The sequence below is a fragment of the Carcharodon carcharias genome, chromosome 7 (genome assembly GCF_017639515.1).
Source record: "Carcharodon carcharias isolate sCarCar2 chromosome 7, sCarCar2.pri, whole genome shotgun sequence".
In the NCBI taxonomy this organism is placed as follows: domain Eukaryota; kingdom Metazoa; phylum Chordata; class Chondrichthyes; order Lamniformes; family Lamnidae; genus Carcharodon; species Carcharodon carcharias.
In genome coordinates, this window is record NC_054473.1 from 25,978,239 (window position 1) to 26,004,098 (window position 25,860).

Consider the following 25,860-nt stretch of genomic DNA (forward strand, 5'->3'; position numbering starts at 1 on the left):
ATTATACAGAGGCGCATTTCACCCCGAATCACCTGACAGATCGGGAGCTGATTTGTTTGCCCGCCATCAGCTGGTAGGTTCGAAGGTCCGGGCGCCATATATAAGCACCAGTCCAACACACAATCTCGATCTCTCCATCCCACCAGAGATGTCTGCAATCCATTAGAGAAAGGCAGAGAATTTCAGGACGAAGTCTGGACCCTGTTTCACCCACCAGGCCCTCCAGACTTTGGTCAGAGGGGTGCAGCAACAATGGCACGTGCTCTACCCCACGGATGGCTGCAGAAAGCAGAGCAGCCTTACCTCTTGGGCCTGGGACACTGTAATGAAGCTGGTTAGTGCGGTGGATGACAGCGCCCGAAGTGCCCCCCAGTGTAGGAAGAGGGTGAATGATCTCATCCGCTCCACCAGGGTGAGTCATCCTTCAACATCCTCCAATAACAAACTCTCATCATGGCATCATGCACTCAAACGGCTACTCTCTTCAGGGTATATGTGCATAAATTATTGAAGGTAGCAGGATAGGTTGAGAATGCGATTAATAAGGTAAATGGGCTTTATAAATAGAGGCATAGAATACAAGAGCAAGAAAGTGTTGGTAAACCTCTTTAAAATATTGGTTTGGCTTCAATTGGAATATTGGGCGGAATTCTCCTATCCCACCTGTGGTGGGCGGGAGCAGAGAATCCAGCGGGAGGCAAAAAATCGGAAACCCGCCATTGTAAAAACAGGCCGCAATTCTCCCGACGATGTTTTCATGGTGGGTCAGTTATTCTATTGACAAGTGGCGCGAACGTCATTTGCATTCACTAGCATGTCACAAATGCCCATAAGAAACAGCTGCTTGCCAGAGTCTTGCCACACCTTCCAACCTTCCATCATGCCAGCGGGAAATTACATTGGTGTCAAACCTGTTTCAAAAGAGGTGGCATGCACAAGTTGGACTTCAGTTCGCTGGTAACTTATAGGTGAGTGGAACATACCTGCCATAGCGCTGCGCCGGTCTTGTTGTGATTAATGCCACCCTGCTGGGGCTGTAGGGTTGTACTGCTCCTTCTCTTTGCTTTCATTGTCCCGAGGAACACTACTGTGCTTATATACTCATTCAGGTCTCCACTTTCAGAGACTAACACTTCAACCGGGAGTGGGCTGTGACGCGAGAGGCCGGGCTGACAAACACGAGGGGGGAACCAGGGAGGGAAGGCTGTGGAATGGCAGTCAGGGGTAAGGGCAAACACGAAGGGAGCCTTTCTGGGGTCACCCTCTAACCTCTTATTGCTGCCAGAATGATCAGGGTGTCTGCTTAGAAAGAATGGAGGAAGACCTCCTTGTGATCAAAACCACTTAAAGCCAATGGCTTCATTAGCACTGTTAAAGGGCTACTCAGAACTCAGTGGCTACACATCACAGTCACTGCATCTTAAGTGTAACACATAGGAACGTAGAATCGGGGAATGTAGGCATTAGTGAGGGAGACAAACTGTATCATATATGGCATTCCATCAATTAAGGCCTGTTACGTGTTTACTAAATGTGACATTCCTAATGAGCAACTGATTGGTCATTAATATGCCACATCAGAGACTGGAGCACAGAGCTAGGTTGGGTCAATCATCTCACTTAAACTTTAGCATCCCACGCTCAAGATGTTACATATCTGTGATGCCATTTGGGCACCTCAGCGTGTGTGTTAGTCTCAGGGACAAGCCGGGATCAACCACCATGCTAGTAGGGTAGGAAAAACTATGGACCCATACAGTCTCCAAATGTATCATCCTCTGAGCTTCGCTTTCTTGCCCTTTGAATCATTAATATCTTCAATGTTTCCTTTGCCTTTGTCAGTCTCTTAAGTTTCTCCAGTACTTTTTTTCTGCTGATATTAATTACCTTATTATTCTCACTCTTATTAGCCCTTAGGTTACACTCTATATCTGGTATTAACTTGTGTCTTCTACTGTGAAGGCAGACACAAAGTACTTGCCCAATGTCTCTGCCATTTCCTCATTCTTCATGATAATTTCTATTGTCTCTGCCTCTAATGGACCAACATTTACCTCAGCTACTCTCCTTTTTATGTATTTGTAAAATCTCTTACAATCTGTTTTTGTATTCTTGGTTAGTTTACTCTCATATTTTATTTTTTTCCCTTTTTATCAATTTTTGATTGCCCTTTGTTGGTTTCTAAAACACTCCCAATCCATAGTTACGATTCCTTTCAACAATATAAGCCTCTTCTTTTAATCTAATACTATCCTTAACATCCTTAGTAAGCCACAAATGGATCTTTTTTACTGAATGATCTCACCAAAGCTCTGTACAAATGCAGCAAGATTCCCTTACTCTTGTACTCCAACCAACATACTATTTGCCTACCTATTTGCTTGCTGTACCAAAACATTAACTTTTCATGTTTCATGCACAAGGACACCCAAAATTCTCTGAACACTAACATTTAATACTTTCTCAACATTCAAAAAAAAAACTGTTTTTCCTCCTCTTCTTATCAAAGTTGAATAACCTCATACTTCCTGACATTATACTTCATCTGTCATCTTCTTGTCCAGTCACTTGCCTATATCTCTTTGCAAACTCCTTGTGTCTTCCTCACAGCTTACTTTCCCATATAGTTTCGTATTGTCAGCAAACTTGGACACATTATACTCAGTCCCTTCATCAAAGTCCTTAATATAGATTGTAAATAGCTGAGGCCCCAGACCTGACTCTTGAAGCACCACTGGTAATAGGTTGCCAACCTGAAAATGATCCGTTTATTCTTCCTTTCTGTTTCTGTCCGTTAATCAATCCCATATACATATTAATTTCTTACCCCAAACTCCTGCTGCATTGTCAGAGATGCCATCTTTCAATAAGTCTGCCTATTCTGATGACACAAGTGGCCAAGTAGACAAAACAAATTCCATTTACATTGAAATATTTATTCCACATTTATCAGGTCTTCAGGTATCAGTCAACTTTAAAATTCACTGCTGCAACACAAGGTCCTGCAAACGGTAGTGAAATAAATGATCAATTAATTTGTTTTGCAAGTGTTAGTTGAGGGATTATTGCTGGCCAGAACACTGGGAAGAACCATGCCACTCATCTTTGAATAATGCCATGAAGCTCTGACTTCCACCTAAACAGTTTAAGTTAACACTTCCCTTATAACTGCACTGAATTGTCAGCTGAGATTGTGCTGAAGTTCTGGAGTGGGGCGTGAACTCACAAACATCTGAAAGAGGTAAGAATGCTACAAATGGGCCAAGCTGACACTCAGAAGATCCTGGTTTTCCTGGTTGTTTAGTCAAAATTCCTCTTTCAACCACCAAAAACAAACAAAAAATTCAACTGATTAACTGGTTCTTATCTAATATTTTCTTCTTTATTTTTTCCTGCAAAAACCTGATGAGGTAAAAATATAATCACAGTAATTCATTGTATGTAACATTAAGAGACATGATGTGCTTTTTAAAAATAAACATAAATCTTCCATATGTTCTTGTCTCCCTCAACGCAGCTAGATTCCAGCATAGTTTAAAACTTATTGTTCATGACAGGTTTAAAGCATATTGTTGAACACAGATGTTGCCCCATCAGTATCACCCATGCCAATAAATAGTTTGTGTTGTATCCTGATAGAGGGAAATAGAGTCAGCTGTATCCTATTTATTGATACACAAGATGAACGATGTGCTGTTTGTACAAAAACACACTTCTTCTGCTTTGCACCATAGTCCAAAAGTGTCTGAATGGCTAGATATACCAATGGGCTTATTCATGATCCACCCACCTTGAGCCCATTCATCCTGCCAGTAACTCCATCCATTTCTAAGCAGAAAGGCATCTGTCATCAGCAACACATGAGGGAACCAGAGACAAAGAATCACCATTTAGTTTTTTTTTTTGGTTGGCTGGGATGCAGAAAAAACCCACAGGTAATGCTTCTCCTTGCCTGAACTTAATACATACGCTGCCCCACTGGGTCACAGTCCATTTCATGTAGGTTTAGTGTAGGTTGGCAACTAACCAAGTCTCAGCATTACCCCCAGTATTCACGGCTTAACCAAACAAAATGATTCAGTTTACCAGCATAGCATTGACCACGTACCTGTTAGGGCATTTGTTTACATGGTTACCGAGAGATAAGAGATGAAACACACCTCCTAATGATAGAACTACCCTGTTCCAGGATGGTTGGTTCGTTAGCTCTCCAGAGTACTATTTGCTTGGTTTATCATATGTCAAGTAGGGTTGACACTGTTCCAATCTTCTACTGCCAAGAATAAGAATACAAGAACATAAGAAACAGGTGCAGGAGTAAGCCATCTGGCCCCTCTAGCCTGCCCTGCCATTCAATAAGATCATGGCAACTTTAGAATGTCATTTTAAAGACAATTTTACTCCTCAGACAAGACTTTTCTGCCCCACAAGGCATTCTGATGCCCTCTTCACCCCAGTGCTGTGTTTCAGAGACATATTTGTTAACAATGGCTTTATCTGGCTGCTCACAAGAGGAATGCTAGCAACAAGGGATGTCTGCAATGAACTAATCCCTCCTCTAGGGTGTCTTAATACTTACTGCTTGATCATTATGCACCTGGCAATTGCAGTTCTGAGCTCATGCTAGGTCGACAGCATATTTAAAATCATGATTGGCATATTGAGCAATACAACTCGCCATAAAATGCAAGTATATTGCCATTCTCTTTAGCTTGTATCACCAGAATACACTCTGCTCCATCAAACAGTAGTTTCACTAGTTGGTTTTGCAATTATGGTAGACGCCTAAATGTGGATACATAAACACATACTCAGCTTGCAGGCGGTATATCTTACCGAAGCTGTTTTACTAAATCGGTTTCCTTTATGAGCTCCACATTGAACGCTTGCCTTCACCATAGGTGAAAGTGACTGCCCTCGACATCAGGGCCACAGTTGACCAATTGTGGCATCAAGGAGCCCCAGCAAAACTGGAGTCAATGAGAATAAGGGAAAAACTCTCTGCTGGTTGGAGTCACACAAAGGAAGATGGTTATGGTTGTTGGAGGTCAGTCATCTCAGTTCCAGGACATCACTATAGGAGTTCCTCAGGGTAGTGTCCTCGGCTCAACTATCTTTAGCTGCTTAATCAATGACCTTCCTTCCAGCATAAGGTCGGAAGTGGGGATGTTTCCTGATGATTGCACAATGTTCAGCACCATTTGCAACTCCTCAGATCTTGAAGCAGTCTATGTCCAAATGCAGCAAGACCTGGACAACATCCAGGCTCAGCTGACAAGCGGCAAGTAACATTCACACCACACAAGGGTCCAGGCAATGACCATCTTCAACACGAGAGAATCTAACAATCACTCCCTGACATTCAACGGTAGTACCATCCCTGAATCCCCCACTATCAAATCCTGGGAGTTACCATTGAACAGAAGCTGAACTGGACTAGCCATATAAATACATTGGCTACAACAGCAGGTCAGAGGCTAGGAATCCTGCGGCGAGTAACTCACCTCCTGTCCACAATCTACAAGGCACAAGTCAGGAGTGGGATGGAATACTCTCCACTTGCCTGGATGAGTGCAGCTCCAACAACACTCAAGATGCTTGACACCATTCAGGACAAAGCAGCCCATCCACAAACATTCACTTCCTCCACCACTGACACACAATGGTAGTAGTGAGTACCATATACAAGATGCGCTGCAGAACACACCAAAGCTCCATAGATAACACCTTCCAAACCCATAACCACTACCATCTATAAGGATAAGGGCAGCAGATACATGGGAACACTATCACCTGGAAGTTCCCCTCCAAGCCACTCACCATCCTGACTTGGAAATATGTAGCCATTCCTTCACTATCGCTGGGTCAAAATCCTGGAGCTCCCTCCCTAACAGCACTGGGTGTATCTACACCACATGGACTGCAGCAGTTCAAGAAGGCAGCTCACCACCACCTTTTCAAGGGTAATCAGGGATGGACAATAAATGCTGGCCTAGCTAGCGAAGCCCACACCCCTTGAATGAAGGAAAAAACCCCATAGTGCAATAACAACTTACATTTATATATTACATTTAACATAGGAAAACGTCCCAAGACAATTCACAAAAATGTTATCTGACAAAATCTGACACTGAGTTGTTGGAGATATTCTGGTCGATGACAAAAAATTTTGGTCAAAGAGGTAACTTTTAAGGCATGTCTTAAAGGAGGAAAGAGAGGCGGGGAAGTTTAGAGAGGGAATTCTGGAGCTTAGGCCTTCAGCAGCCAAGTGTACGGCCACCAACGATGGAGCAATTGAAATTAGGAACGCTTAAGAGCCCAGAATTAGAAGAATGCAAATATCTCACAGGTTTGTGTGGCTGGAGGAAATTAGGGATAGGGATTGGGGAGGCCATGGAAGGATTTGAAAACAAGGATTAGAATTCTAAAATTGATGCATTGCTTAACTGGGAGATAATTTAGGTCAACAAGTGGAGAGAAGGGTGAACAGAGTTTGGATATGGGCAACAGCATTTTGGATGACCTCAAGTTTATTGAGATTGGAAGTTGGAGTCTGACCAGGAGTAAGAGATGCAGGGCAAGAGCAGTTTGAACATCAAGGTGCCATGCATGTTGTATGTGATCATCTATAAGTCCTTGCAGAATGTCAGATTCAACTTGGAGTGCATGAGAATAGCCAAGTCTAGAGGTAACAAAGACATGATTGAGAGTTTCAGCAGATGAGCTGAGGCATGATTAACTCAGGCTGTCTTAGTGATGGCACAGATCCGTGTTTGGAAGCTCAAATCTGGGTCAAATATGGCACCGAGGTTGTGAACAGTCTGTTTCAGCCTTAGACCAGTGACAGGGAGAGGGATGGAGTCAGTAGCTAAGGAACAGATGTTGTGGTATGGATCAAAAATAATGGCTTCTTTCCAATATTTAGTTGTAGGAAACGTCTGCACACAGAAGTCTAGAGTTAATTTAGAGGTATGAAGGGGTTGAAAGAGGTGGTTGTGAGGTAGAGTTGCATGTCGTTAGTGTACAGGTTGAATCTGACATTCTGCAAGGACTTATATGCATGGCACCTTGATGTTCAAAATGCTCTTGCCCTGCATCTCTTACAGATTTACTGTCAACAATTTCTTAATCCAGCTGGTAGTATAAAAGGCTTGGCAAAGAGGTATGACCACAGTGAGCTTATCCCTCCTCTGAGCTGTGTTTGTAACTGGTAAACCTAACATGATTAGACTTGATGTTCTCCTCTTCACTGCCTTTAAGGCCTGGATGACTTATTTCGCAATATCCAAAACTGTACTCCACATAGTACTCCACAGGTATTATGTCCTGCTTTGGCTCTAGAGAAGACTTCTTATTGTTGACAATGACGTTAAGCTCATGGAATATGGTAAATGTCTAGTACTGGTATGGATAGAAGTACAAATACAATATTCTGAAATGCATTGCAATGACAAATCAATATTTTATGAAGGTCCTAGAAATTGAGAAAAGGCTAATAGGATGCTCTGTGCTGATAGCCCTGACCCTGAAAACAAAATCAGTGACATCGCTGATGATATTACCGAACCATAACGTGACAGTAGGAAACATTTGGATAAACTACAGCTAACCAATTACCTGGATACAACATGAAAAATTCCAAACCTTGGCATTCTAAAATCTTTTGCTGCAGAGGAGGTTCTACAGATAACTTTAATGGATTCAGCAAATCATCAACTTGCTGGCTTAAGAATCTGTTACATCAAATTTCATATGTCAACAGCTGTTGCTGCAGTTTCTGAGGGAACCCTGTCAAATCTAGCCAAGCCAGCTGGTTGGATAGAATTCCCTGGGAATTAACACTGCTGGAATGCCTATGGCATCGATTGTAGTTTGTTGCTGCATGAAAAACTCTGGAACAGGCTTACTATCAGGAGGAGATAGTGATTCAGTATGGATCTGCAGTCAGTCTTTTCCAGTGTGTAGCTTAGATGCCACAAGTTGGGAAAACCAGTTCAATAAATGTACTGCCATGCTGTATCCTATAGAAGAATCTAATTATCTGATGAACACAGCCAATTATAGGGCTTAATGAATAGAAGTTTGCTATGTTTGATGACCACTTAAAACATTATCAAATCAAAAGCTAATGAAACATCTAACAAGTCAGCAGTGCTGCAATGGACCTGACAGATCTCACTTGTTTTGGCTATAATTGGGGATTGCCTATGGATCCATTTTCTAACTCCCTGGGTGCTCTAGATTATGAATTACTTGTTCAGCGAAAGCTAGCATGTCATTATCATTCTTCTCCTCTTTTGATTGATCAGATCCAGACTCTTAATTGCCTTCTGGAAGTAGTTAGTCTGCTTGGTGGGATATTCAGAGAAGGCTGGGTAGGAAGCTCCCAGGTGATAGAGCCAATGTTTGATATGATCTTGAACTGAGGAAGTATCAAATCTTTGAGTCGGTGGTTTCTCCCATTCAAAGAATGTGTATTACAATAATACAGCAGAGATTGAACAAGATCAACCTGTGCCTGAAAACTGTAAACAAAATTATTGGCTGGAATCATCAGTACTGTATAAACTTAGGAGTTTTAGACCAGTCAGCCTTCAGTTTTGAGGGTGGAGTACTCCTGCAGAAGTGTCAAATATTTCCCATTTCTGGGTGAAAGCAGGTGGTTCATGTGGACTGTTTGAGATATCGTTACATCATTTGTCATAAAACGTCTTAAAAGGAGGTTGCTCCCAATTTGTACAAGAATGAATCCCATCCATTTTTTTACTAGAGGGGTACATAATTGTCACTGCTCATTTTGTTATATCAACTGAGTGTTCTTTTGTGATTCACTGTCCATTTTCTTGCATTCATTTTAATTTCAATAGAGACACAACCATCACCATAAGAATGGCCTTCATCACAGGGCTGCCAATTTTAATACTGTTCTTCAGTGTAAACATTCTTTGTGAAGATAACTATGATGATCCATTTGCTCCACCTCCTCGACATCAACGACGTATTCGTACACCTGTAGAGTCTGACCTATATAGATTCTTTCCCAGAGAGTGTGCTCGTGAATGCCGATGCCTACCATCGTTTCCTTTGGCAATGTACTGTGACAATCGAAAACTCAAGTATGTTCCCAATATCCCAGCACACGTGCGCCATCTTTATCTTCAGATCAACGAAATAGAAAGTGTGCCAGAAAATGCTTTCATTAATGCAACATTACTTCAAGAAATTAATTTTAGTCATAATAAATTAAAGTCTTCTAAGATACCCAAAGGTGTGTTTGGCAAACTCAAAAATCTGATTCAGCTTAATCTGGACCACAACAAACTTGAAGAAGTGCCAGTTCCACTACCTAACACTCTTGAAAGACTTACTTTAGGTTTCAACCAGATTACTAAACTGCCTGCTGACACCTTTCGTACACTAATTAATGTAACAATTCTGGATCTCGGCAATAACAAGCTCCCTGATGGTGCTGTCAAAGGAAATTATCTTGGAAAAATGAAGAGTCTCATTCAGTTAAACCTGTGCAGTAACAAGCTCAAATCCATGCCAGGAGATCTTCCAGATTCTCTAATGCAGCTTTCAGTTGAAAACAACTCTATATCAGCTATCCCAGAAAATTACTTCAGAAAAACTCCAAACCTCATCTCATTAAGGATGACACAGAATAAGCTGAAACAAGTGCCATATGGTGTATTCAACCTCTCAAAATTAATGGAGCTGAAGCTAGGATACAACCAACTATCTAAATCCTTCTACGTTTCAAGGAATCTAGAGCACCTGTACCTCAACAATAACCACCTTACAAGTATGGGCAATATTACGTTACATTTTCAGTAAAGTCACAATTTTTTTTAAAAATAAGAAAGATTTGCTATTAGTAAGTTGTATGGTGATGCAGTGGTTAAGGTATTATCTTTAAATTGCTATGCTAATTGGTTTGAAGTCCAAGAAAGAACTGAGATTCTGTCTTATTCAAGAAAATAGTGCAGAAGATATATTGTATATATATTCACAGCCACGCTACACAAAAAGAGTCACATGCATCTTTCTCTGCAATAAATTTACTTACCTTCAGTTCAGATACGAAATGTCAATGTCCAACTGCAACCCACTCCCCCCATATGCACAACCTCCCACTCTGCCCTACGTTCTTTTCTTCCCCCATACCCTCACCTCCACCCTCCCCCCAACAAGCAGTCTATCAAGCCCCACCCCACCTCCTAACCTTCCCTTCCTGTTGATGCGTCCTAAGCAAACACCTCCCCACCTCTCCCCTACCAACCAATCTTTCTCAACTGTTAGGGACTGTCCACAACTGTAGCCTTCTACCACTGGCTTTCTCAACTGCTGGGCAACAAGCTGGCCTATCAATATGGTTGGCTGCTGCACAGAAAACAGAATTTAAAAAATGATAACAAGGTTTTGCCAATAAACTCAGCAGGGCCTTGACATTCCCAGAACTCGCCCCTGCAACTGCAGGAGCCTACACCCTCCCTGCCACATCATAAATGGTGAGACCAGAATGTCTGATGTGCACTAAGATCAAAAGAACTAGAGCACAGTAGGCCATTTCCTCCTCATTTCTATATTAAATGGGGGACCCCTATTTTTAAACTGTGCACCCTAGTTCTAGATTTTGCCATTGAAGATTTACCGCTTCTCAAAAACCCATCTCCAACATGCCATTTTAAGCTTGGGTCAGAAATTGCAGCCATAATCAGACAAGTCAAAAATTGCATATTGTCACAGCAAATAATTAACAATGCACAAGACATTTTGAACTTCATAAGAGTTCAACCACCTTCTTGTCATCAAGATTACATATTTAACTTCTGATGTAGCGTTAAAGCCCTGTCCAAAGTTTGACCTGGTCACTTTAATTTAACTCTTATATTCTTCCTTATCCACTTCATAAAAATCGATGAAACTGGGGAAGGCAAATAGAATGAAGAAAGGGATAAAAACATTTTTAAAACCGGTGCATTTTATTTTTAAATTTCAATAGCCCATTCATTCACATGTATTAATATTATAATAAACCTGTTATCCTCAAAATCCAGGCAGTAGTATTACAACAATATTTGATGATTCCTTTTTCCCATTATGATGCGCGAGCTAAACAAAGAAAATAAATTTGGTGGCTCACGAACAGAAGAATTTCTTGAAGCTGCCAATATTCCAATGGACAGCAAAATGTTTGTAGAAATTAAAGCCAACATATGAGTTGAAAATATTTCCAAGCTCAAAAAGTGCAACCAGATGAGTTCATGCCAAAATCACATAACAACGCTTAACAAGTTATCAACGCACCAAGCTGAACATATAAAGTTCAAAGGGCAAGTTAAAAGGAAATAAGAGGGGCAAAGAGAAAGTATGAGAAAAGATTGGCAGATAACATAAAAGGGAATTCAAAAACCTTCTTTCGGCATGGAAATAGTAAAACGGTAGTCAGAGGGGTGAGCTGATTAGGAACCAAAAAGGAGCCCCATGTATGGAGGCAGAGGACATGGCTGAGGTACAAAATGAATGCTTTGCACCTGTCTTGACCAAGGAAGAAGATGCTGCCCAAGAGTTAGTGAAAGAGGGGTTAGTTGAGATACTGGATGGGCTAAAAATTGATAAAGGGGAACTATCAGAAAGGCTGGCAGTACTTAAATTTGATAATCACCAAGACGAAATGATGTACATCCAAGGGTGCTGGGGGTACTAAGGGTGGAAACTGCAGAGGTACTGGCCATAATCTTCCAATCTTCTCAGATATGGGTGATGGGAGGGGTGCAGCAGTGGTGGTGCCAGAGACCTGGAGAATTGCAAATGCGACACCCTTATTCAAATAAACCCAGCAACTACAGGCCAGTGAGTTAAACTTCATCAGTGAGCAAGTTTTTAGAAACAATAATCCAGGCCTAAACTAACATAACTTGGAGAAGTGTGAATTAATTAAGTAAAGTCAGGCACAGATTTGTCAAAGGCAAATCGTGTTTTAGTAACTTGATTGAGGTTTTTTTTTAATGAGGGTAATGCTGTTTTTTTTAATGTATTCTTTCAGGGAATGTGGACATTGGTGGCTAGGCCAACATTTATTGTCCATCCCTAATTGCTTTTGAGAAGGTGGTGGTGTGCTGCTTTTTTCAATCACTGCAGTCCATGTGGCTCAGGTACACCCACAGTGCCATTAAGAAACGAGTTCCAGGATTTTGACCCAGCGACACACTGAAGGAATGACAATATAGTCCCAAGTCAATATGGGGTGGGTTTTGGAAGGGAACTTGCAGGTGGTAGTATTCCGATGCATCTGTTCCCTTGCCCTTCTAGGTGGTAGAGTTCACAGGTTTAGAAGGTGCTGTCTAAGGAGCCTTGGTGAGTTGCTGCACTGCATCCTGTAAATGGTACACACTGCTGCCACTGTGCGTCTGTAGTGGAGGGAGTGAAAGTTGAAGGTGGTGGCTGGGGTGCCAATCAAGCGGGCTGCTTTGTCCTGGATGGTGTCAAGCTTCTTGAGTGTTGTTGGATCTGCACTCATCCAAGCAAGTGGAGAGTATTCCATCACACTTCTGACTTGTGCTTTGTAGAAGGTGGACAGGCTTTGGGGAGTCAGGAGGTGAGTTACTCTCCACAGAACTCCCAGCCTTTGATCTTCTCTTGTATGGCTGGTCCAGTTCAGTTTCTGGTCAATGATAACCCCCAGAATGTTGATAGTGGGGGAATTGAGCATTGGTAATGGCTGAGATTGTCATGGGGAGATGGTTAGATTCTTTCTTGCTGGAGATGGTCATTGCCTGGCACTTGTGTGACACAAATGTTACTTACCACCTATCAGCCCAAGCCTGAATACTGTCCAGGTCTTGCTGCATTTGGACATGGACTGCTTCAGTATTTCACGAGTTACAAATGGTGTTGAACATTGTGCAATCATCCACGAACATCATCCGCGAACATCCCCACTTCTGACCTTATGATGGAGGAAAGGTCACTGATGAAACAGCTGAAGATGGTTGGGCATAGAAAACTACCCTGAGAAACTCCAGAAGCAATGTCCCATGACTGAGATGAGTGACCACCAACAATCACAACCATATTCCTTTATGCTAGGCATGACTTCAACCACTGGAGAGTTTTCCCCAATTCCCACTGACTTCAGTTTTGCTAGGGCCCCTTGATGCAACACTCTTACCTCACCCCTTGAGTTCAGTTATTTTGTCCATGTTTGGACCAAAGCTGTAGTGAGGTCAGGAGCTGAGTGGCCCTGATGGAACCCAAATTGAGCATCAGCAAGCAGGCTATTGCTGAGTAAATGTTGCTTGATAGCACTGTCGATGACACTTTTCATCACTTTGACAATGGTGGAGAGGAGACTGATGGGATGATAATTGGATGGGTTGGATTTGTCCTGCTTTTTGTGGAGAGGACATACCTGGGCAATTTTCCACTTTGCCGTGTAGATGTCAGTTTTGTAGCTGTACTGGAACAGCTTAGTTATAGCCACAGTTAGTTCTGGAGCACAAGCCTTCAGTACTATTGCTGGAATGTTGTCAGGACCCATAGCCTTTGCAGTATCCAGTACCTTCAGCCATTTCTCAATATCAAGTGAATTGAACTGGCTCAAGACTGGCATCTGTGATGCTGCGGACTTCTGGAGGGGGCAGAGATGAATCATCCACTCCGCGCTTCTGGCTGAAAATGCTTCAGCCTTGTCTTTTGCACTGATGTGCTGGACTCCCCCATCATTGAGGATGCGATATTTGTGCAGCCACTTCCTCCAGTTATTTGTTTAATTGTCTGCCAACATATGCGACTGGATGTGGTAGGACTGCAGAGATTAGATCTGATCCATTGGATGTGGGATTGCTTAGCTCCATCGATCACATGTTGCTTTCATTGTTTGGCAAGCAAGTTGTTCTGTGTTGTAGTTTCACCAGGTTGACACCACATTTTTAGGTATGTCTGGTGCTGCTCTTGGCATGTACCCCTGCACTCTTCATTGAGCCTGAGTTGATCTCCAGACTTGATGGTAATGATACAGTGGGGTATATGTCAGGCCATGAGGTTACAGATCGTGGATGTTTACAATTCTGCTGCTGTTGATGGCCCAGAGGGTCTCATGGATGCCCAGTTTTGAATTGCGAGATCTGATCGAAATCAATCCCAATGAGCACAGTGGTAGTGCCACAAAACATGATGGAGGGTATCCTCAATGTGAAGATGGGACTTTGTCTCCACAAGGACAATGATGATCACTCCTACCAATGCTGTCATGGGCAGATGCATCTGCAAAAGGCACATTGGCGAGGATGAGGTCAAATAGGTTTTTCCCTATTGTTGGTTCACCATATGCCGAAGACCCAGTCTAGCAGCTATGTCCTTTAGGATACAGCCAATAATGATGCTACTGAGCCACTCTTGCTGATGGACATTGAAGTCCCCTTTCCAGAGTATATTCTGTGCCGTTGCCACCCTCAGTGCTTCCTCCAAGTGGTGTTTAACATGAAGAAGTACTAATTCATAAGCCGAGGGAGCATGGTAGGTGGTAACCAGCAGGAGGTTTCCTTGCCCATGTCTGACCTGCTGTCACGAGATTTCATGGGGTCCAGAGTCGTTGTTAAGGACACCTTCCCAACTGTACACTAATGTGCCACCACCTCTGGTGGGTCTGTCCTGTCAGTGGGACAGGGACAGGATGGTGATGGTGGTGTCTGGAGCATAGTGCAAATCTGCAATGATTCTGCCCAAAGTGGTAGCTGGCGTGAAAATCTATGTTTTACCTGCCGACTACAATGGCACATTTTTGCACCATATTCTCCCACCTCATTATTAATGCACTCATGGGAAACATGCTATATTGCTGGCAGGGAGGCTCAGATTTGCCTGGCATGCCGTCATATCAGCACTTACTCGCTCCGGGTGCCATATTTAAAGTGCACCAGAGCACAGACTACTTCATGTCTACAGACCAGAACTGCTTGAGGCGACTGATAGCCCTGAAAGCAAAGAAGGCAACAGCCCCCAGATTTAGTGACACCTCTCTGGGGCGCTTGCTAGACACCGTGGAAGGCTACCGCAATGTCCTCTACCACAGCTCTGGTCACAGGAGGTCTACCAGAGTCATCAATCCAGGCTGGGAGGCGGTGGCAGCGTCGGTCCGCCAGGTTAAGTCAACCACCTCATCATTCTCAACTCACACACTCACAAACCCATCACACATCTGCAGGAATCTCACACCTCAAGTGGCAACACCACTAATACTCACACACATCCTCAGGTCTCCATCAGGTTCATATCCTGTAAAGCTCACGTCCTCATCCCGTCCATGGCTCTGCTCACCATACAAACATTTCACACAATGCCATGCGTCCTGCTCACACACACTCCATCTGTTTTCATGCAGTAGAAGCTGGCTCACAACAGCGGGGAGAGGTCCCAGACCCAGGGTGGAGAGGCCCACATTAGGCCCCTCGCTCACTTTGAGGAGTGTGTCATCGCGCTGACTGGTGAGGATGTGGACTGTGCCTGCAGCGATGGCGAGGTCAGCGGCGAACACCCATGTGAGGATCCTGCCAGAATATCCCTCTCTCAACACAACTGTGAATGTTCTTTCCGCGGCTTTGACTCTGCTGGCATGCACTAATTATCTCTACTTTGGTTCACAGGGAGCTCTGTCAATTGACCGACACCCTCAGCTAGCCAGTCCCTCAGCTCCATCCACATCCTCATCTCCAGCCAATAGGACACCTCCTCCACTGAGGAGCTGGAAATAAGCAGCCTGGAAGACCTGACACAGTGCTTACCCACACCCTCCAGTACAGAGACACGCATCTCGGTGGAACCTAGATCTAGAAGGCTTGGGTTCACAATGTGGTGGTCACCGCATGGAGACATGTGCACAGCAGGAGGAGGCAGGTTCAACCGTGCTCCCCGGCACTCAGAGAACTTCTGGGCAAAAGGCATCTGTGAGGTCAGAGTCAGATGATGAGCCTCTGGATTCAGCCTTCCAACTCATTGTAGAGAGTCAGAAGAAGGCAGGTGAACATCATGCATAGCTGTTGGAAGCCCTCAACAGAGTGGCACGCAAGTCAGAAGAGTGCGTCCGCCTGCTCTCTGATGAAGTGGTGCCCACATGTGTGCATATGGAGGTCTCCACGGGAAGGATGGTGGATGCCATGGAGACTCTGGGTCCAACAGACCATGGAGATGCATGCAGACCTGTACTCCATTGTGGTAGCCATGGGTGCGTTCCTGCAGTGACAACGTGAGAGGGAAATGGGGCACCTCGATGTCCCTCCAGGTGCTCTTTCCGCTCAAGGCTGTGTGTGGCTGGGCTTTTTGGAGCCTCGTGCAAGCACTCTCCTACGTGCCCGGAGCCTTTATTCATCCCACTCATCTTACTTCCCCAAGCATTTTCAAGGCTGCCTGCTGGGGTTCTCTTTCAGTCGTCCATCTGAGCTGATCCATATCTCTGCCCACCCACTGATTCCATCTCATGCAGCACCTGTGCCTGCCCAACACAAAGCTCTGCCCACTTTCAATTTCAACAACCATGGTCATGCTCAAGTATCTGGTCAGCTCCCCCATCCTTTCCACCCCAGTCACCCATGTCCTTTCCTGCATCACTGTCAACACCCCGGCATTGCCTTCCACCTCTGCGATCTCCTCCTTCCCATCCCCAGGGTCTATGTCTGCCTCCAAGACCCCACCAATCACCCTTGCTGTCCCTTCTACCGCTATTGATGCACCCTCAGCCTCGCACCCTACTGGTTTGCTCTGCCCCCTCCCACACTCACCAACACGCTAATAAGCCCGAACCTCAGTTCACTCCCCAGGGGGCAGTCATTGACTGCACAGACCCAAGCCTTGCACATTCACCTGAACATTCCCCTCCCCTTACTCCCTCCTCCACCCTTACCCCCTCCTCCCCCCAGACACCTTCCCCCCTCCGCACTCCCTCCTACCCCTGGACTCTTTCCCCTCTGAACTCCCTCCCTTACACCTTCTTGCCCCCTTGCTGCATTCTCCCCCATTTCACCCTCCTCCCCCCTCCCAAACTCACACCCCTGGCACCTTTGTGCCCCCCTCCCAACCTCACCTCCCCGGTACACCTTCCTTTCCCAGTCACACCTAGACCTTCCTCTCCCACACTACCTTGGTACACTTCCTCTCCTACTCACAGCTAGACCTTCCTCTCCACCCCACCCTTTCATCTTTCATCAGTAGCAGCCCATGGCCAAGACTGTGAAGTTCTGAAGCAGACCCGATCATCAATGGAGATCTCCCACCTTCTGAGAGCTACTTCACGGCGGAGCCATGTCCATGAGAATCCACCCTGCATGTGATGCACGTGTTCTTCCAGAGTCCGGGAGCTGTAGGACTCCAGATTCTTCTTCTTGGATGTCCACAGCCTGAGCAAGGCTCTAAAGGTGACTCCTGAAATCTGCATGTCTCGCTTGTCCAGATGTGTTCTGGGCCAGCGTGTTTTCCCGCTGGCATAGCAGTAAATTGGGTGTTGGGGGATGATTCCAGTTGGGCCTTACTTTGCATCCCATTGCCAGGATCCAAATCGGGTTCACATCTGCCTCCAGCAGGATTCATGTTCCACCATGGCAGACACCATCGGATGATCCTACTGTGATTTCAAGCTGGCATGAAACTGATTTCTGCCCCTCACACCGAATTGCACCCCCCCGCCCACCATGACGCCTGCCAGCAATGGGACCTGACCATTGTCTGTCAGGTAAGATTCCGTGAGTATGACTGTATCAGGCTGTTGCTTGACTAGTCTGTGGGGCAGCTCTCCCAATTTTGGCACAAGCCCCCCAGATGTTAGTCAGGAGGACTTTGCAGGTCGAGAGGACTGGGTGTGCTGTTTTTGTTTCCAGTGCCTAGGTCAATGCCAGGTGGTCCGCCTGGTTCCATTCCTTTTAGACTTCATAGTGGTTTGATACAACTGAATGGCTTGCTAGGCCATTTCAAAGGGAATTTAAGAATCAGCCATATTGCTGTGGGTCTCGAGTCACGTCTGCCAGACCAGGTGAGGATGCCAGATTTCCATCCCCCTAAAGGACATCAGTGGATGAGATTTTTTTTTACGACAATCGACAATGGTTTCATGGTCACCATTAGACTAGCTTTTAATTCCAGATTTATTAATTGAATTTAAATTCCACTCGCTGCCATGGTGGCATTTGAACGCGTGTCCCCAGAGCATTAGCCTAAGTGTCTGGATTACTAGTCCAGTTACATTACCACTATGCCACCACCTCCCTGATGTTACAATCTGGCACGCACTGTATGTGGAAGTAGCTAAATTGATCCTGCTCACAGATGGCACAGGCTTAATAGGCTGAATGGCCTCCTCCATGCTGCAACCATTCTGTGATTCTAACGGACGTTGAAAAACTACCAATCATTTTTGAAAGGATTTCACTCAGGGAGGTATAAAAATTGGATTTAGTTGACCTTGAAATCAGACTTGTGAAAAGGGCTTCAAAAAGGTAGAGGGCTCAAAATGGTCAGGTTACTGCACTTGACTATTGAATCTAAGTGCTTCTCCCATTCTGGGACACTTGCAAGCATTCTCTTCAACTGATCTCACAAATCAATTAAGAAGGAAAGAAAACCCAAAACTATTATTTTAAAAGGGTGCAAGGGATGGACCAAATAATTATAGGCCAGTCAGTCTGACTTCTGTGGGCAAATTATTAGAATCAATTCTGATAGACAGGATAAACTGTCACTTAGAAAGGAATGAATTAATCAAGAATAGTCAGCATGTTAGGGGAAGGCTGTGCTTACTAATTGAATATTTTGAGGAAGTAACAAGGAGGATTGAGAGTTGTCTACATAGGTTTTAGTAAGGCATTTGACAAGGTCTCACATGCTAGATTGGTCAAAAAATAAAAGCCCATGGGATACAGTGGAAAGTGGTGAGTTAGATTCAAAGTTAGCTCGGCAACAGGAAACATAAGGTAATGGTTGATGGGTATTTTTGCTAATGGAAAACGGTTTCCAGTGGCGTTCCACAGGGGTCAATGTTGGTTCAATCTGTTTGTTGTATATATTAATGATTTAGAATTAAATGTGGATGGCATGATTGGGAAATTTGCAGACGACACAAAAATTGGCCATGTAGTTGATAGTGAAAAGGATAGCTGTTGTCTCCAGAATGATATCAATGGTTTGGTTGAGTGGGTGGAAAAGTGGCAGAAGGAATTCAATCTAGAGAAGTGTGGGGTAATGCATTTGGGGAGGGCAAACACAGCAAGGGAATACACAATAAATGGAAGGATATTGGGAGGGGTAAAGGAAGTGAGATCTTGGTGTGCATGTTCACAGGTCCCTGAAGGTAGCAGGACAGGTGGATAAGGTAGTAAATAAAGCATATGGAATGATTTCTTTTATTGGATGAGGTATAGAATACAAAAGCAGGGTGTAATGATAGAACTGTATAAACGCTGGTTAGGTCACAGCTATAATTTTGTATACAGTTCTGGTTGCCATATTACAGGAAGGACATAATTGCTTTGGAAAGAGTACAGAGGAGATTTACAAGAATGTTGCCAGGGCGTGAAAATTGCAGCTATGAGGAAAGATTGAATAGCTAGGGTTATTTTCCTTGGAACTGGGGAGGCTAAGGGGTGATCTGATTGAGGTGTACAAAATTATGAGGGGCATAGATACAGTTGACAGAGATACCCTGTTTCTCCTAGCAGAGAAGGCAATTACCAGGGGGCACAGATTTATGGTGATTGATAGAAGGATTAGAGGGGACATGAGGAAAAACTTCTTCACCCAGAGGTTGGTGGGTGATTGGAATCACTGTCTGGTTTGGTGACAGAGGTAGAAACCCTCAGCTCATTTAAAAGGCAACTGGATCTGCACCTAAAGTGCTAACCTGCAAGGCTACTGACCAGATACTGGAAGATGAGATTAAAATGGACAGCTAGTTTATTTTTTTATTTTTCGGCTGGAGGAGACATGATGGGCTGAATGGCCTCTTTCTGTGCTGTAACTTTTTTATGGCTCCGTAGTAGTGCTCCATGAGGTTGCTACAAGGATGACATGCATATATATTTCTTTCAGATGGAAACAAGGTTGTTCTTGAACTAGAAAATGCTTCATGTAAACTTTAATTACTAATTAAATAGGATTTTTTCCTTTTTACCATTGCTTTGTTGTTGTTCCTCCCAGCTCCCATTTGGACCCCTTTTGACCCACCTATGCTGAGAATGGTAAGAAAAGCCAATTGCAAAGGCCAAGTTTTGGGTCAGTTTAGAGAATCAGTCCAAGATTTCACTAGTATTCATTGGTTTGCAAGTATTATTCATCTGTAAGCCTTGACAGCGAAAATCAGCAAACTGTTACATCATGAGAAGATATCAAAGTCAAACACAAGTCATACAAGGACATTTCTAGTAAAGGTTGCAGATAGTCAAACTGATTTTTTATTATTTGTTCATGGGATGGTTTGACCAGTACCTATTACCCATTGCTACCTGCCCTCGAGAAGATGGTAAGTCGCCTTCTTGAACTATTGCTGACTGTGAGATGTAGATACTCCCACTGTGCTGTTAGATGGAGAGTTCCAGAATGTTAACCCAGCGACATTGAAGGAATGGTAATGTATTTCCAAGTTCCTAGTTGATTGTTCCCATTTTAAGTCAAGAATTGCAATAACATTAACAATTTGTATTTATATAGCACATTTAACTTAATAAAGTGTCCAAGGATGCTTCACAGGAGTGTCATTAAACAAAATTTGCCACACATGCCTCCTACAGAAAGTGAAGAAGGGAGGTGGGGAAATGTTAAGTTGGGAATTCCAGAGCTTAGAGCCATCGCAGCTAAATGCACGGCTGCCAATGGTAGAGTGATTAAAATTGGGGATATTCAAGAAGCCAGAATTGGAGGAGCACAGATATCTCGGAGGGTTGTGGGACTGGAAGAAAGATAGGGAGGAACAAGGCTATGAAGGAATTTGAAAACCAGGATGAGAATTTTAAAACTGAGGCATGCTTAACTGGAAGCCAATGTAAGTAAATGAGCATAGGAGTGATGGGTGAGCAGGCCTTGGTGCAAGTAAGGACATGGGCAGCAGGGTTTCAAATGACCTCAAGTTTACGGAGGGCAGAACATGGAAAGTCAGCCAGGACTAAGTTGTAATAGTCAAGTCTAGAGGCAACAAAGCCATAGGTGCCAGTTTCAGCAGCGGATGAATTCAGGCAGGGGTGATGCAAGATGATGTTTCAGAGGTGGAAATAGGTAGCCTTAGCAATGGTGGCGATAAAAGGTAGGAGGTTCATTTCGGAGGTTGTAAACAGTCTAGTTCAGCCATGTGGAAACTGATGCTCTGTTTCGGTGATTATCCTACTGAGAAACAACATGTAGATGAGAAACAGAAGGTAGCCAAGGGTAGATCCTTGGGATAGCAAAGGTAACAGTGCAGGAGCAGGAAGAGAAACCATTGCAGGTGATTTACTGGCTATGCTTGGATAGGTAAGAATGAATCCAGGCGAATACTGTCCCAAGCAGCTAGACGACGGTGGAAAGGCATTGGATGATGGTGTGATCAACCATGTCAAAGGCAATGACAGGTTGAGAAAGTCGAGGAGGGATAGTTTGCCTTTGTCACAGTCACATGAAATGTTATTTAACCTTGAGCCATTTTCGTACTACAGCAGGGGTGGAAACCTAACTAACCTAGGGAAACTAAACCAAATTACAGCACCCCAGACAATACATCAGCTAATTCACCACAGACAAGAGACCAAATCAAGGATCTTCTTGGTCGAGATGGTCAGCTACTGATTGGACAAATCCAATATTTTTGTACTTCTAGTATACATGGAAGCATAGAATCTGATTTATTCAGCCATACTGAAATCATTGAGTACCCACTGCAGTCCTTAATAAAAAAATTATAGTAATTAAATATCTCTCAATTTTTGACTTTTAGTGAAAAAAGGACACATTTATCAACTTCAATATTTAATCATTTAATATTTGTAACAAATTTGGTGGGTTACTAATAATGCTTTTTCTTTTCTTCTCAGCGCTTAATTTTACTCTGATGTGTCCTACAACCGATACTGCAAACCCAAACCATCTGACATATATCCGGCTTGAGAAAAATAAGCTGAGGCGCCCGTTCAATATATATGCATATATCTATGTCTGCTTCCCTCATCTTCGAAATTTAGATTTTGGTGAACAGGATCCTGTACCAATTGTTGAAACCCAAGGAGCCCCTGGACTGTTTGGAATACCAGTGTCACCACCTGATGGAGAACCAGAAAGTCTCATCAATTACTAACTATAATCTGTGTAACAAACTAATAATGGTTTTTGAAGTAAAGTATGAAATAATTGTGCATCCCAGCTACCTATTGTATAATTGGTCCAAGCCACGTAAACAAAACAAATGTCATACTGTTCTTCCCTCCACTGTCAGATTTTTTTTTCACAAAATTGGTCGACAAAAAAAATGTCAAACTTTTATAAAAAGCCATTGTGGGCTAAGGCAAGTAGCCCACAAACTGTCATTTATATAACCGAAGTCCGTGATTTGAAGTGAAAATCAACAAAAACTTTTTCTTAATGTCAAGTTGGAAAATGCACTTATGGAGGAGATAAAAAAGGGAAATATTTGGCTGTATCAGTTGGACACCAAAAGAAAAAGACACCGTTTTAAAGTCAACTGGACCACTACATTGCAAGACTTATCAAGAAACAGTATTGGTTACACTATTGAACATAACCATGAACTAGACCATCCCACAAGAAAGGAACTTCACTGTAGGGGCATGCCAACATTGATGGCCATAGGAAAGCACACAAAATTAGCCAATTGCACACATATTATACTTTTCCTGTTGTAATTTGACAAGTCATCAACACCCAGGTTGCAAAAATGATCTTGGCATACACTTTCATTCAAGGAAAGACTGATTGTGGGCTAAAGTGAGGGCAGGGACCCTCTTACACGTAAATGTAAAGTAGAAGGGGGGGAGGGGGCATCATAGCATAACATGAAGGAGAAGACCCAGTCACAGAGAATGGATGTTTAACATCATACTCGCTTGCCTCCAGTAAAAGATCACAAACTCAATCTTCATTCACTAAAGGTTTGGTCTCAGCCACCACTTTATCCAATAGTCTGCTCCAAATTTCAAAAATCATGCTTGACCTTTACATTAGCAAACACCAGTCCTCTGTTCACTTTATCTATGCAAACATTCTCAGCATCCACATATCTCTCTGACTGTACAGTACAGTATTCAACTGCAATCAATATGTATATGATAATGTTATGTTAATATGCCTGCTTTAAAAAAAAATCACATTTACTAAACAAATCTTTTGTATGGAAGAAGTCTGAGCAAATATCAAAATTAAAATGTCAACTTCTTGCAGATAAGAAGTATTTTCTGATCAAAAGGCACTTAAATGTATTTAGGTTCCTTCTTCTTGCACCACACATTTTTACCCCGTGCTTTTATAAACTTTTAGACAAATCACTCTTATAAATGCCATACTTAACAACGGTTATAACTCAGAGCTCAAAAGAAAGAATCCTCTGAAGCAATCTAAATCAGCAGTAACTTTCCATAAGATCGTGTACTCACTAACTTATGTTGCTCAGATTTCAATTGACAATAACTTTGTGTTATTTTTATTAAGCTTATTTTTTTGAAATACTGTATGCAAGTAGGACAAATTTTATGGCCATGCTAAAGCTGATCCTTTGTTTGTCTGCAAAATGTAGAAAAATTGTAGAATTTACATATGCTTGTTTTCATGTGCAACTGTGCTAATATCTTTATTTAAATGTATTACATATTTTCAAATAGCTCACTTACGATATATTAATCGACCAAGTAGCAGATTCTTGTCTTCTTTAAGATGGAAGATTCATTTTCACTTTTCTTCAAGCATTTTTATTTCACTAAATAAATATCATGTATAGCAGAGACATTAATATTTCACAGACTACATCTTGTCTTCATTGAGTAAAATTATTTGGGTGGAAAATACACCAGGAACCCAGTGTTGTATCAAGAGATGTTTCACAGGTTTCCTGAATAATCCCAGCCTCAGCATATTGTGAATGAATACATTGAAGATTCTGATACACAACAGCCATCAAAATATATATTCTTTTAAATTTAATGGAAAGAAAATCCTTAGTGTTTCTAGCCCAAGGAAACCTTCTCTCTGTTTCCTTTCCTTTGAACATTTTCTTTTGCACATGAACATGTGGGATGTTAGCACTAGTACAGAGACTTGTGGGAAACCTATTCGGCATAGAGTATAATTGGGTTGTATACTCCAATATAGTGAATGTAAATCTTTCCATTTCAGTGACCCAGTATCAGCATAAAGGATTCTTACATTAGGTATAATACAGCAAGATACATAATAAAGCTCCTTTCTGCTCCCGCCAATGATGTGTCTCAGCCCCACCTACAGAACAACAGATTCCTACTGCACCTGTATGACATTATTCCTCACAAGCCTGTGGCCTCTCAGTTTGCCAATTAGTGCTGGAATAGGGACAGTTTTCAGCTCTAGGACCATGTCCACTAGGAATTGGATCAATCTGCCAAGCTCATTTCACATTTGTAACCAGCAGATAGAAGATTTTCAACATGGATATGAATGCAGGCCCCAGAAGTGAAAGACCATTGTCCATTACATCACCTAGTTTTCTTGTTGGAGTTATCTATATAGCAAGACAGAAGTAGTCTTTCCACATTTAATGTTGGATGCTCCTGTATAAGACCAGATGAGCGTCCTTGGGAATTAGCACTCTCACTTCTCGGTCAAAATGTTGCTGTCTCCAACTCCAAGCCAGGCCTTATGCAGATTATCAAGGCTGACACAGTGGTGCATTTTTGATGGAGTACTACATTGACACAAAGCACTATTCTTTAGATAGAAACATAGAAAATAGGAGCAGGGGTAGGCATTCAGCCCTTCATGTCTGCTCTGCCATTCATTATGATCATGGCTGATCATCCAACTCAATAGCCTGCTCCTGCTTTCTCCCCATATCCTTTGATCCCTTTCGCCCCAAGAGCTATATCTAAATCCTTCTTGAAAACATACAATGTTTTGGCCTCAACTACTTTCTGTGTTAGCGAATTCCACAGACTCACTAATCTCTGGGTGAAGAAGTTTCTCCTCATCTCAATGGAACATTCAACAGAACTCCCATCAGCCTATTCCAGTGGTTCTGATGGACTTTAGAGATTCTGAAGTACAATTCAAGAAGTTGGGGGGGGGCGCGGGGGGAAGGAATCTTCTCATGTTCTGACCAACGTTTTTCCTTTAATCACCAATAAGTTGTGCATCTCATTGTTCTTTTTGGGTAATATTTATGTTGTGTTTCTTTGCAGAACAATTTGTACATTCTGAAGTAACTATTGTATGTACAGCACTTTGGGACGATGCTGAGAAACATAAGGCACTATATATGTGTAGATCCAAATCTGACATTCATTTTAATTAAGCCAAATCAAGCAATTTGCCACACGAAAAGAGGAATTCACCCTAGGCTATTTCTACACACATTTCAAAACTACACTGTTGAAAGCTTGATTACAGATGAGCCACTACCTTTGCTGGAATGGCAGATTAGACAGGGAGATCCAAGAAATGACAACTTAATAAACTTGCAGGTATTATATTATTTTCACATCCATGTCATTATGCACTAACCATACAAAACACAAGGACTGTCAATGTTCATCAGTAAAAATGAAGGATCAAGAAATAATATATATACTCATCACTATGAATATACAAAATGACACATATGTAAGTGATTTTAAAGTTGTAATCCTTCTGCATAACTCATCATCATTCCAT

General features: G+C 42.8%; 2 protein-coding genes and 1 long non-coding RNA gene across 9 annotated transcripts in view; 1 reads left to right on the forward strand and 2 right to left on the reverse strand.

Annotated features, from left to right (window-relative positions):
* The window catches only part of LOC121279875 (asporin-like), a 120,545-nt gene extending 96,572 nt beyond the window's left edge, over window positions 1-23,973 (forward strand). For 5 of the 7 annotated variants that reach the window (XM_041191384.1, XM_041191383.1, XM_041191385.1 and 2 more), the window contains 2 exons: window positions 8,868-9,805; window positions 22,044-23,973. In XM_041191384.1, the coding sequence (XP_041047318.1) occupies window positions 8,890-9,805; window positions 22,044-22,303 (1,176 nt within the window). In that variant the 5' untranslated portion in view covers window positions 8,868-8,889 and the 3' untranslated portion in view covers window positions 22,304-23,973. Of the gene's footprint in view, window positions 1-8,867; window positions 9,806-22,043 lie in introns of those variants that run through there. The other 2 variants (XR_005943517.1, XM_041191388.1) reach the window with 2 other exon arrangements.
* Window positions 1-25,860, reverse strand: part of LOC121279878 (centromere protein P) — a 401,310-nt gene that overhangs the window by 206,894 nt on the left and 168,556 nt on the right. The gene's annotated exons all lie outside the window — the stretch shown is intronic.
* Window positions 1-25,860, reverse strand: part of LOC121279879 — a 96,373-nt gene that overhangs the window by 61,401 nt on the left and 9,112 nt on the right. The gene's annotated exons all lie outside the window — the stretch shown is intronic.